The 12,870-nt window shown below is 42.8% G+C and overlaps 1 protein-coding gene across 3 annotated transcripts in view; it reads left to right on the top strand.

Annotated features, from left to right (window-relative positions):
* The window catches only part of SLC25A26 (solute carrier family 25 member 26), an 87,417-nt gene that overhangs the window by 65,458 nt on the left and 9,089 nt on the right, over window positions 1-12,870 (top strand). For all 3 annotated transcript variants that reach the window (XM_042823420.1, XM_042823418.1, XM_042823419.1), the window contains 3 exons: window positions 2,625-2,694; window positions 9,710-9,774; window positions 11,212-11,285. In XM_042823420.1, the coding sequence (XP_042679354.1) occupies window positions 2,625-2,694; window positions 9,710-9,774; window positions 11,212-11,285 (209 nt within the window). The remainder of the gene's footprint in view (window positions 1-2,624; window positions 2,695-9,709; window positions 9,775-11,211; window positions 11,286-12,870) is intronic.

Raw genomic sequence — 12,870 nt, 5'->3', positions numbered from 1 at the left:
CTTCTTTGCCTTGCGCTGCATTAGTAGCACTGAAACCACACTTAATGCAGCATGTGGACGAGTGTTCTTGAAGACATTACCAGCCCTGTAAGGACCTGTCAGTGATTGGGTCTGTGGGCTGGGAGAGAAACCACGCGTGACCTTCAGCACATCAGCCCAGCCCGCGGTGCCAGTGTGTTAAGGAAGAATTTGGAGCAGGGTCCTGCCAGGCCTCTTGGTTCCTTTTGGCTTCCCTCTCCCTCCTCGCTTCTCTCTTGCTCTTCTGCATACTCAGGTTTGGAGCTCTGGGTGAATCATCGAAATCAGAGATGGAAAGAAATGCATGAAGTCATCTCATCCTGCCCTTGCCAATGCAGGATTATTCCCCACAGTACAGTGTTGAGTGCCTTCTCCAGTCTATTTTTAAATGACTCAGAGGAGAGGGCTTTCCTCTCCTCCCTGGGGAGGCTGGCTCTGCTATTCAGTAGACCTCACTGTTGGGGAATTTTCTTCCTGTTCTCCAGTTCTCCTTTACCCTAATTTAATTGAACTGTCTCAGGCTCCACCCTTCTAAATAATTTTCCACATTACGTGACACTTGCAAGTACCTGTTGTCAATTTGTGGGCATGATGGATGGGAATTCATCACGGTTTGTACAGACCTGTACCAGGAGACCAGGCGTTATCAGAAACTAGATTTCAGATTTAGAAGCCAATTAATAAGAATGACATGTAGAACTGTTTCAGAAACACCATTGGTGCAGACGCCCATCATGACTAAGTATAAGCTGGGCTTCTGAATGTCTGCATTAATATGTTTGTTTTCCTGTTTGTCTTCCAACAGATCTTGCATAGTGGCCTTTGCATAGCAGGAGTAACTGTTGCCAGTTCTCAGGTTGAACTGTAGATATATATGCATTTGAAGAACTTTTAGTTAAAAAATGCAGTACAATTTTTGTCAAGGGGCCACAGCAATTAAATTTCTAAACCTTGGCTTTCAGGTTAAGGTTTCTTATGGTCCTTAAGTATTATGAGAAGGGTCTTGAAGATGGGATTTGTGCTTTGAAAGTGCCTGGATGTTTTGGAGCAGCGCTCTTTGTCTTATGATGGAGCATGCATCCTTCATCCAGCAGGACTGACTTGCAAGAAAGCTGCATGTCCGAAGAGTGTAAGTTATTCCAGAAAAGCATCCTATGGGTTTGAAGAATTACGATTCCCTATTTATTTATTTATAAGATGAAAATCATTTTCTGCTGTGGTTGACAGAAGAAAAGAAACACATTCTGAAAACACCAGGAAAAAGAATGACTAGCATTAAAGAGGCTGAAATCCCTTTAGTGTTTTCGTAAAGCAGAGCTGCAGCTATTTAGCTGTGGCAGGATACCAAACAACATTGTGGCTGGCCATTGTTGCTTGAACAGTTTGATTTTTAAAACATTCAGCTGAAATATAACCACCAGCCAAGTTGGAAGAAGCGAGTCACAAGGACAGCATGTTAAATCAAGAGTCAGCAAACGAGGGAAATGAGTTCCCGTGCCCCAGAGGAGTGTGGCTGCATAGCAGAGCAGGAGCCCGAGAGCAATATCTCAGCTTAGCCTAGCTATCGGGTTGCTTTCAAGAAAATGTTATAGTGTAGAAATAATACATCTTTAAAAGGAGTGAGATGGTGCTGTAGTTATAAAATAAAATTATTGATTTCTCTGCAGTAGGCCTCAGAAGGGCCGTGGATCCTCCCCTTTCTGCTAAGCAGCATTCCTGAGCTCATGAAACAGAAATCTCTCCTCCAAAGAACATCCAGTGTTAAGCATTTCAAAAGATGGGATAGGGATGATGAGGGGGGTGGAGGAGGACACACAGTGACTGCAGCTGGCAGAATAAAAACCCACCCAAGCAAGCTTTGGCCTTTGCTGCTGATACCAATCAGAGTCATCAAGCTGTGTGTTTGACCTGATTCTTAGTACTTGTTTTTTAGAAGACATGGTTGTTGTTGGTGTTTTAGAATGTGCATGTTTACAAGAGAGTTTAATGGGTTGGAGCGTGGTGTGTGGGAGCAGTGGCAAGGAGAAGGGTGTGTGGTCCCTAATGACGCCAAGTGAAAAACAGACACACCTGCTTCTGAATATAATGGGAGCGATAAGAGTAATTTGCTTAATGATGGTTTCTTTTGGGAGCACAAGGGGAAGGGTTGGTTAAGAAGTGAAGGGGAGCAGACAATTCATATCACGCTGGACCAGGGACTGCTCATCTTGCATGGGAGTGCTGGGTGGATCTGGGCTGAGCTGGTGCTGCTGCCTGCATGCTGCCCCCCTTCACGCAGTGTTTTGCCTTGCGTGGTTTTATCTGCCAAAAAGAAAATCAATTCACAAAATATTTGCAAGGTTACATGGCCACAGGCTTAAATACATACATATGAAATCCTTGAAAGCAATTTGCTTCAAGCCGCCCTCCGTTCCAGACATCTTTCTCACTCCATCTGCTCGTTCAAGTACACAAGTTCCTTGGGAAAAATCACTTATTACATCACTGAAAAATGCCACAAAAATAGCTTTTCGCTTAAGTTCCCATCCTCAGAGTTAACTCGCATGGGGATCAGATAGATTCGAACATTTAATAACTTTTTTATTTTCCTTTCTCTTTAAACACAGGATCTCTGGTCATGGAAGCAGGGTCACGTGGTGGATTCTTGGCAGTCAGCAGTCTGTGGAGCTTTTGCAGGTGCAAAGGATTATATGTTATACTGGGAAAGACTAAAGAAGAAAAGGAAAAATGTGCAAATCTATTAAGTATAGCAGAACAACATTCCTTTGTAATTCAAGTTTGTTTAGAAGAAAATGGATCCAGTTGTTATTTGGAAGTAGGAAAGTCAGCAAAGGAAAGAGCAGGGGAAAAAAAAAAGGCCGACTGAAACAGGGTGTCTGTTTGAAAGACAACCAATTTGTTTTTGACAAATTTCTGTTATTTAAAATCCAGGGGCCTGTCAGTCAGGCTTTGCGATTATTTCCAAGTTGATTTGTAAAATCCTCATCCAGGAGGAACTTCGCTTGCGTGCGGGTTTGTGCAGCTGTCTGCTCCCAGCGCATCCCCAGGGCTTTAAGTGAGAGGCCATGATTCACCATTCATGTGACAGCTCTGACAGCCATGTAGATTAACTAGAGTCAGGAGAGCAGAGGCTAGCATTGCACAGCCTGGAGGCAAAAGCCTTCCGCAGCAAAAAAGAAACGGAGGGTGAAACATCTGGGCAATCTCCAGACACTAGAACAAGAATAAAGAGTGGCAGAATACAATACTGCACTATTTATTACCAAGCAAGCCAGAAGTTAATTGAATTCTTCAGTAGGCTTCTTGCTTGATTTTAGACTACTGTAGATATTAAAAAAAAATAAAAATAAAAATCAATTAATGACTCATCAGTGTAGCTGACAAGTTAGAGGGAGGAGAGACTTAACTGTCTTAATAGAAAAACAGATTAGTAGTTCAGAGATGGATAACCAGAGCTTTTCCCCAAGGAATTAAAATACATTTTGAGATTCTAAACCAGTGGCACAGTATGTGGAAAAAATAAATGCTGCTTAAACAGAAATTATAGCATTTCTTGAAATAGAGATTATCAAAAGCAAAGCTTGTTCTTTGATGACTTGTAAAGTCAGAGCTGTTACACTGTATGTAATTTTTTAAAATAAACTCTCTTATGGGAATTGAAATATTAATAGCAACAGAATTCCAGCAGTGTCTGAGGCTTCCTTTTGGTAGGCACTGTAATGGCACAGCTGAGAAGAGAGGGTTGATGGCTGTGAGTGCACTCACTTTAGAAGACCAGGCATGCTAGAAATGGGAGGAATAGTTTGAGTACAGTTGATTCAAAGGGGGTTCCAGAGGGGCTGTTTTAGGCAACCTGTTGTGTGTCCAGCTGTATTTTCTATGTTGATTTGATGTGAAAAGGTTTTATTCTGCTTAAAATTCGGTCTGCTTTGGGGTTTTACACTGACTTAATCAGCATGGACAAAATGAGAGCGGTTGAAGCAGATGGTTCATTTTTGTTTTGAAACCAAACAAGCTATCAGTCTAAAAATGCTTTAAAATGCAATCTGGGTCTCTGCAGGTGTGATAGGAGATCATTAATTTAACTGTGTTGATTTCTTTACAGTCAGATTGATACAAAAACTGTGTTCAGGCACGTTCAGAGAGCTGGAAAGGTTATCTGATTTACCCAAGGCTTTGTGGAGTAATTTCCTGAAGTCCAATTTGGTGCCTCACTTGGAAACTTAGCCTGGTGCCTCTGTTTCCTTCCGTCTGTGTCTTGATTCTGGCCAGTTGTGCTTGAACTTGCTACTGTTTGATGGATGTTTGGTACTACGTGCTCACTTTCCAGTGGAAACATGCAGAAGGAGCTTCCAGAGGCTCAATCGTGCATGGGTGCTTCAGTGCCCTTGGCGCGCAATGGGAGACCTGACACCTCATGCTCAAGGGGACACCAGGTCCTGGAGCAGCACAGAGAGTTCCAGGTTCATGTTCAATGAGGCAGTTCATAAGCTCTATTCCCAAAGCAGGAATCTTTGCAAAACTGCAGTCGATTTTTTTGTAGGTTGTGCAATATATAGCAATATGTAGATTGTGATGAAACTGGTGATGATATATTCTGTGGTTCACCTTGCAGCTTCAGCTCCTCCAGCCTGGTTTTCCTTTTTTGTTCTTTCCTTCCCTATTCTTCCCTTTTCACTAGCAACATTTTAAACTCCCTGTCTGATGTGTCCTTTGAGAGCCTGCTTCAAAACTCGCAAGGTTAAACTGGCTTTGGATCAGAACCTTACCTTTCATTCCCTCCCTCTGCAGACACACAACAGGCAGAATCTTGGACTAAACCAGCCCTGCATCCATTCTGTTTCACTGAACATATTTAGCCCCATTACTGAATGGAGGAGGTGGAAAAATAATTTCCTGCTTTCTGAAGTTTCTATTCCACATTAAAAACTATTAACTACCTACTTACAGCTTCAAATGAGAGAAGAAAAACCAGACCAAACATTTTATCCTTTTTTTTTTTTTTTTTCCCCACCCAAAGCAAAAATTGAAATGCCACCAGTACCCTGTGAAGAAAATAAGATGTATTTATGCATCTGAATGGTTTTAAATCATCACATTATAAACCTCCAATGGAGAAGATTATCCAAAATCCCGCTTTTGAATGCAAAGATGCTATCAAATGCCACCGTGGTAGTTGTGGGTTAGAGAAGTCGCACAGACGTGCTTTTCTCCTGTGTTCCTTGCTTGAATTCAATACTTGCTAAAAATATGTTAGAGGTCCTGAGGGGCAGGGTAATAAGCTGAAACAAACTGAATGAGAGGTCTTCTTTGGCTTCCCTTGATGGGGAGCACACACATACACGCATGTGTCTGTGTTGGTTAGCTCCTAGCTACATCGTAATTGATTGTTTGGCAAAGGCAGAACAAAGACTAACAATATATTGAATTCCATCCCCAGTGCCTGTGAAATAACAGAGATTTCAGCCAAAGAGCTATGAGAGCCCGGCTCTTGTTGAGCGCACATGTGTAGATGTATGTATGCTCTCCATGGGCTTTTTATAGAAACGTAACAGGCACGAACATAAATATCACATATTTGGAATCTTCTCTGTCTCATCTGTTAATAATTTAATCCCCAGAGGCCTTGTCCAGCTTTCTCATCGTCTCTGGTGTATTCACTAGAGGAGACGCTTGGAGCAGTCAGGGACTGAGAGAAGGAGATATGTGAGCAGGCAGTGGGGAGGAACTCAAGAGCAGATCTGTATTATAGACTGTCCCAGAAGAGTCCTGTGTGGGTTTCTGATGCCCTCCGCAGATTCGGGCTGCTGGCAAGGAAATTCTGCCCGTGGGTATTGACCTTTGGTAGGGAAGCAAAGCACTGCCCATGCAACAGTGATACTGCTCCTGTTTGTCAGAGCAGCAGAGTTGCTCGTTTAATGGGAAAACTGCCTCTATTAAAGATGCTTCCTTTTTCTCCAGAGTTTTAAAAAAAATAAAAATTACTTAACATTAATAATTTGTGCTCTGTTTTGACAGAGTCACAGAGAATGGAGGTGCAAGCTTAGTGAATAATAAAAGCACTAATGAGACCTTTTTGCACGTTAACAGGAGGGACTTCCCATCACTTTTGTTTTGATCTAATTGGCTCTGACAAGATTACACAGTGTCTGAAAGCCTCTTTAACTCTATAGCTCTGAATAAATTTCTGAGTAGTTTTCAGGATTCTCCCTTCAGTGTTTGCCTGGACCATGCTTCTAAATCCAGAGCAGTTCAATCACTGGAAGAACAGTGCTTCTCCTCCTGGTACTTCTGCTGAGGTCACTTTGCTCTAGCACTGGCAGGTGTTATCCCTGCAGTGATAAATGACCAGAATCAACTTCTTAAAAATTAACCTAGTGTCAATAAAATACATCTTCAAATCAAGATCTGCTTCCTTACCACTAGGATCGAGAGTTATGTCTTGTCCTCAAATGAAGTGCTTCATTCTGTTCTGATGCTTCTCAGTTTCTATTTGCATATGACAGCTAAGAACGATAGGAAATGCCAGCAGAAACCTAGAGGATTATCTTGAAGTCTTCAAGCCTTTTTATTCTTACTGCCAAGTAAAGGTAAATTGCTCTCTGCTTGCCCTCAGTACAGTGGATGTCTGTCTGTAGCACTTCCATCAAGACCTGGTCAGTGGGAAAGTGTGAGTAGCAAGGGGATTTTCTGTTTAACACCCTGCACTCGGTAAATTTTAGGCTGTTCAGCTGACATGTGTGAATATACAGTGTCCATTGTAACTTCTTGGGAGACAGGTGATGAATTTTCCAGTAGCATGAACTTTTATTTTCCCAACAGAGGTGTTTGTTGCCCTGCAAGAAGTGTTAACAAGCCAGGAGCCTTTTCCTGTGTGCAAATCTATCTTTATGCCTACTTGCTGAGCTCAAGCCAGTAGACAGATCCTTGTAAGGGCAAGGGATAAAAGGAGTCTTCTCTATGAGTGAGTTGGTAAGTCAGTGCCCTCGTCTGGTCCCAGGCTGTTCTGGAGGTGCCTTTTCTCTTTGGTAGCTCTACAGAGACAGAGCATGAGGTTGGATGTGTCTGGGCCTTTCCTTTCCCCCTCACACTATGATACCTTATTTTTTCTGACTGTTGAACAGACATTATCAGCTGTGTGTGACAGCTCTTGGAGTTGTGAGATAGCCATGCAGTTTTATGGATGAGGTCACTCTCAAATTACCTCGGTTAATTAGGGTTAAGGCTGAAGCATGTTCATTTTGTTGGACTTACTGCCCACAATACAATGTTGTTCCCTATAAATGTTAACTTTAATCTCGTGCTTTTGTTAAGCGTATGCAAACTTGCATTTAATTTGTCCTGCTGTTGTGCTTGTGAAGCATTTTATTGTTGCTGTTGTCTTTCTAAATTGACTGGTAAATCTGTACCAAATACTTCCCAGTGATGGAAAAAGAAACACTGAAAAGTTAATAACCAAGGAGTCTGCAAGATCCAGATGTTAGCTGGGGAAAAATGAAAACCAATCGGTCTTGATTAAACTGTTTAGATAAGAGTGTTTTGGAACATTGTATCAGAATGAATTGTGTTTGTTCAAAATGCTGTCACTGAGTTCGATCCTGCCAATAAGGAACTGTTAGGAATGATTGCTTAAAAAAATTAACAGGCTCCAATAAGGAAAGTGAGTTTGCCCTACTGCAGAGCTGCCATCACCTCTACAGCTCAGCGCTGTATTGAGATCTTTGATACAGATCCAACAGCCCTGTGACTCACTGTTCAATTGTGCCTTGATTTGTGGGCAAAGGAAGAACTTCCACATCCAGACTTGTAAATCCACCATTTTCCGTGGAGATTATTTTTATTACTCTAAAAATACATTGCTGACACGAGTACCAAGTTTCTAACCCAGTCATTCTCTCAAAACCTTTTGGGGTCATTTAGTCAAAAACTGGCTCACAATGAAAAGATTTTTGACCTTAAAGAAGGTCCAGGAATGGGCTGGAATTTACTTTAAGTTGCTCATAGTTTCTGCTTTGGCTTCTTGAGTGCAGCCCGTTTTTCTGCTTTTTAGTGAGAAGTCACTGCTAGAAAACTTCCGGCAGAGTGAAGCTGATGGGCTGAGCTTAAGTGAGCAGAAGCTGCTGCTCCAAACGGGGCGTTCATTAACTCTGCTTCCCTGCTATTCTGGTTTGAGATCCAAGGCATTGAGCGCTTGCCTTACTGCACACCCTGAATTATCATGGGACCTTCCTTAATTAGCTGTGAGAAGTCATTACAGGGTGCCAGCTGGCCAGCCCCTGTCTGACAGAAAGCAGGGCTTTAATGTGTTCCAGCTGCGGTGGCTGTGAGAGGTGCAGGTAAAATCACCATCCACCTGGGGAGCTGGCGTTTTTTTTGTGACTTGTCAGATTTTAGAAGAAATGTTTTCTCCCTTTCCATCCCAAGAAAAGGAAAGATCAATTTTTCTACATTCCAGAAAACTTGGAGCAAAACATAGATTATTTTTAGCTTATTCCCTGGGTGCTGTGCAGGCTTCAGCCTTTGGAGTCACTTTTTTCCTTGCTGTAGCAGATAGAGAGTTTATCCAAGCTCCAGAGGAGCGAGATAAAAAACACCAAGGGAACACAAAGGACAGATTTCAGAACAAGTCTTTCTTCCCTCCTTTCCTTTTCTTTCTTCACTTACTGCTGTGCTGCTCCAGTGTTTAGAAGTTTCCTTCAGTTTGGCTCTTCCTCAGCATGAATTACTTGCTTAGAATACTGTGAATAGAGGAGGCAGAGAGAAATCAGAGTTAATTTTAGGATGGTGAAATAAGGCAAAGGGAATAAGAGCCCGGGAGAAAAAGCAGCAAAGCTGGTCTCTAGGTAGTGCAAGAGGCCAGACTGTAGCCACAGTGTTAAAATGTGGAGAAATAGGCACACGTTTGTGGGTGAGACATGCACATGGATAAGCTTAAGATTTCTGGCTTTTGGGACGAAAACCACAGCTGAGCTGGCTGCTCTGAGTGAAAGTAATGAGCTCCAAGGGTGAAGTTTGGGAGTGATTAGGGAGAATAAAACTGCCTGTGAGAAGATGACACTTGTGACAGCGGACTTCTGATAATTTCTAACAGTTTCACATTGTTATTTTCCAAAATTGAGCTGATTTTCATTGGAGATGAGCTCCATCCCAAACTCAAGCTTGTTGTCTTTCCCTTGAAGCAGAATCTCAAGTCTAACAGTTGAAGTTCAGATCCAGTCTGTCTCTGTGTTTCAGATGCAAAACATCCTTCCTCTCTTTCTAAAGTGTCAGTGTTCAGACTTTAATTCTCAAGGTAGAGCACAACATGACATGCTTATTTTACCTTCTCTGCTCATGAGCAAGCAGGTTTTTCCTTTCATGCTTGCCTGTAGTTGTTGAAAGTGGAGTCTGTTATTGCTAAGGCCTTTGTATATTCTTCATATGCGTCCAAATCGAGAGGACACCTGTCTCAGCAGGGATGCTTGAGTGTAAGGTTAATAGCACAGAAGTGTTATTCCTTAAGCCAACATACAGGAATAAAACACTCTGTATGTGGACCTTTGAAAATGTACCTGGACTCTGACATGAGGAAACATGCTGTAGGCATTAATAACGAAGCAGTGTTGACCACAACCATGAGAATTATAGGTAGTATGGCATTCATGTTTAACCAACAATGTCTCACTTGTGTTTGGTATTTTAATTTGCTCAGGTGGATTTGCAGCTGCAGTTACCACACCTCTCGATGTAGCGAAGACAAGAATTATGCTGGCAAAGGTAAGAGTGGGAAATACCAGCAGACATGCAGGTGAATGGCAGGGGTAGTTTCAGAAGTGTCTCAGTGGTCATTACAGAATGAAATTCAGAGCATATTAATGATGACTTCTGCTCTTCTCATTGAAGTCAAGATTAGATTTGAACAGGCACTGCGTGTAGAATTAATGAAATTGTGTTCTGTTCCTTGAGTTATTCTTCTAGTCTTTTCCCATAGTAGCTGTCTGAGAAGGTGCTGCAGTTCTGATGGACCCCAGACTTGCTGAGGCTCATGCAGCGGTGCCCAAAGTTAAACATCCCAACAGGGATTTTTTCCTCTGTTGTTTTGATAGTGGTTTCTGTGTGTGTGGTTTTTGAGGAGGGCTTGACACTAGATTTTCATGCTCCATTTTTAAACCACAGAGATCATGATGACTTAGTTCTGCCATCCAAGGCAGAAGGAAAATGGCTTGTAAGATTAGTATGTTTAGTGAGCAGTTAAAGTGCTAATAAATCTAGTATTCCCATCGTTCTCACTGATCCAGAGCAGAGCTAAGCAAGCCACATAGCTTAAAGCCTGGTGTTCCTAAAGCCTTTCCCTGCCCTGGAAAGAGCTGCTATGTTGACAAAGGTCAGGCATCCTGGAATTTCTGTGGATTGTTTTTACCCTATGGCTCATATCTTTCAGTAAAGGGATGTTTATTCTTGCTGGCATGCACCTCCCCAGCTGAGTCACGTGCATCTGTGCTCACCATGTGTTGTCGTCTCTCTCATTGCTGGGTGTTGTTCCTGATGCAGCTTCTTTGCCTTTGGACAGCATTAATGATAAAGCTCTTGGAAATGGATTTCATTTGTCTGTTGCTGTCCTCAGCAACCAGGTCAGCATTGGCAAGGGAATGGTGGTGCTTTGAAATGTTCTGAGACCATCAGTCATCTCACACTAACTAGATCACACGTGTAATTTAATTGCCTGCAGTCCTGGTGTTTGTCCTCTGTTTTTCACTCAAGGTAATTTTCCCATTCAAAACACTGCTCATGTTTTTAAACATTGTTGGTAATTAGTATTTCTTAAATTCATCTCCAGGCTGCTATAGTTTGAATCTGAAGCCAGTGAGTAACAGAGTCACTTGTTGCTATTCTGAGAGCGTATTTTTATTAATATTGTTCAGAGTCAGTTGCTGAATGTAGAGCAGAGTGTAGTGCAGAAGAGACTGGAGCCCCTCTTCAGTAATTAGCCAGCTCTGTGACCTTGGGGTGATTGTTCTGTTCTTCTGTGCCCACATTTCCCCTTCTGTCCTCTGCCTCATTCCCAGAGACAATGAGCTTTTACTTCTGTTGGAGTAAGGAGGTCATTAGGACCTCTGTAATTGCTGCAAGGTAGTGCTAATGAGGGACTGGGTGCTTAATAAATAACTAAACCTCTCTGGCGACAGGTTTTGATCTCTCTCTCTTTTGGTGCAGGCTGGTTCCACCATGGCTAGCGGAAACGTTCTGGCTGCCCTTGGTGGCATCTGGAGGACGCAAGGACTGCCAGGGTAAGGATGTGCTGAAGAAGTGTATCTGTGTGCCTGGGGAGGGCCAGGAGGGGGACAGTGGCCTGCTTGTGTTTGAATGGTGACATACAGAAAAGTTTTTAAATTGTTGTGTGCATGGCCAGGGAGCAGCTCTCAGGTAGGTAAGGACAGCTGTTCTGTGTCTCTCCAGTCTAGTGATTGGTCTTTAGCACTGGCTAGGAGCAGTGTCCAAGGAAGACAACCAAAGTGATGTTACTGGGTGTATTTCTCTGGGTCCATGTCTTAGGTTAGCTCCAGATTTCTGAGCTGAAAATGGTTCTGTGTTAAACAGCCTGTGATGGACTTACCTCCATGAACGTGTTTGTGTTACGGATCCGTTTAAACTTTGGTCATGCACACAGTTTTGTGGCATTAGTGCCACGGTTTAATCTGAAGGTGTGTGAATCACATCACCTCCTGAGACAACAGGGAGTGCTGGCACAGGAGCTCTGTGTCCATTATGGGTGGTCTTCTCTTGGCAGCTTCCTACTGACATTCACAACACTTGCAAGGTGTCCTCTGTTCCTTTATATTTGCTGATACTGAGAAGCATAATGGAAGCATTCATGGCAAAAAGTGCAGGTTTTCTGAAGCAGGCATCGTTTTAATCGATATGAGCAGCTCCAGAGCAGTTATCCAGCTGCTTTCCTGCTGTCACCAGGGTGTAGAAATGTTGTTCTGGGCTTTCTTCGAGCTGTTATAGGAAGTCTGGGATGATGTCAATTCAATCTCCTAATTTGCCTCACTTTACTCATTCCTGAGAATGAGAATTGCCATTCTGACCTTGGAGCGATGCTGTGAAAAAACAGTCCTTTGGTAGCATTTGTGGAACATCTTGAGAGCTTTTGAAGAAAGTGTCACAGGCTTATAAATTATTATTAGAGTTTAGACACCTGCTTCGTTTATGTTACCCTGCCCTGTTTGAGTGCAAGTCACACTGGTTATTGGTCTCTCAAAGTCAATATACAGAATATTCATCTCAACCTCAGCGAGTAGAGGCTCCTCTGCCCATGAGCTCCAGCCTGTGCTTCCTTTGCTGGGGTCTGTGTCCCACCTGCCCTTGAGCTGAAAGAGAAATGAAGGTTTTTGTGGAAGCTTTACTCAGAGCTTTTTGCTATAATTTTTATAGGCTTGTAATCCTCCTGATGTGGCCGATACTTTCGGGGTGCTGTTCTAACATTTGTAAACTGCTGCTTGAAAGCAGCATGTACATTTTGGCTTTGCAGGAGATAGTTTTCTCTTAACATCTGATCCATGCTCACACGGCCAGTAAAAGTTCTGTCCTCTTTCTACACATGTGGGAAATAATTTGAAACAAATTGCAGGAAGTTCTGGACAGTCACTCCAGGAAGCTGTCCAGCTGTGTGCACCACCAGGCTGCATGGATGGCTGTCTCAGGGCCTCTCTTTGAGGTGTCCATCTGAGGATGCGTTCCAGGTCCTCTTGTGCAGCTGATGGAAGCTGATGTTGGAGGGCAGAACAAGATGGGTTTGGCTGGGGGAAGCTTCCCCTTCCTCTGCCAAGAGCAGAAAATAAAAATAGATGTTTATGTTCTTTTCAGGGTGTT

The sequence above is a fragment of the Centrocercus urophasianus genome, unplaced genomic scaffold (genome assembly GCF_019232065.1).
Source record: "Centrocercus urophasianus isolate 14NV4802_14NV808 unplaced genomic scaffold, USGS_Curo_1.0 seq_22, whole genome shotgun sequence".
Classification (NCBI taxonomy): domain Eukaryota; kingdom Metazoa; phylum Chordata; class Aves; order Galliformes; family Phasianidae; genus Centrocercus; species Centrocercus urophasianus.
Note: the sequence above shows the minus strand (reverse complement) of the source record. Positions and strands in the feature narration are given on the sequence as shown.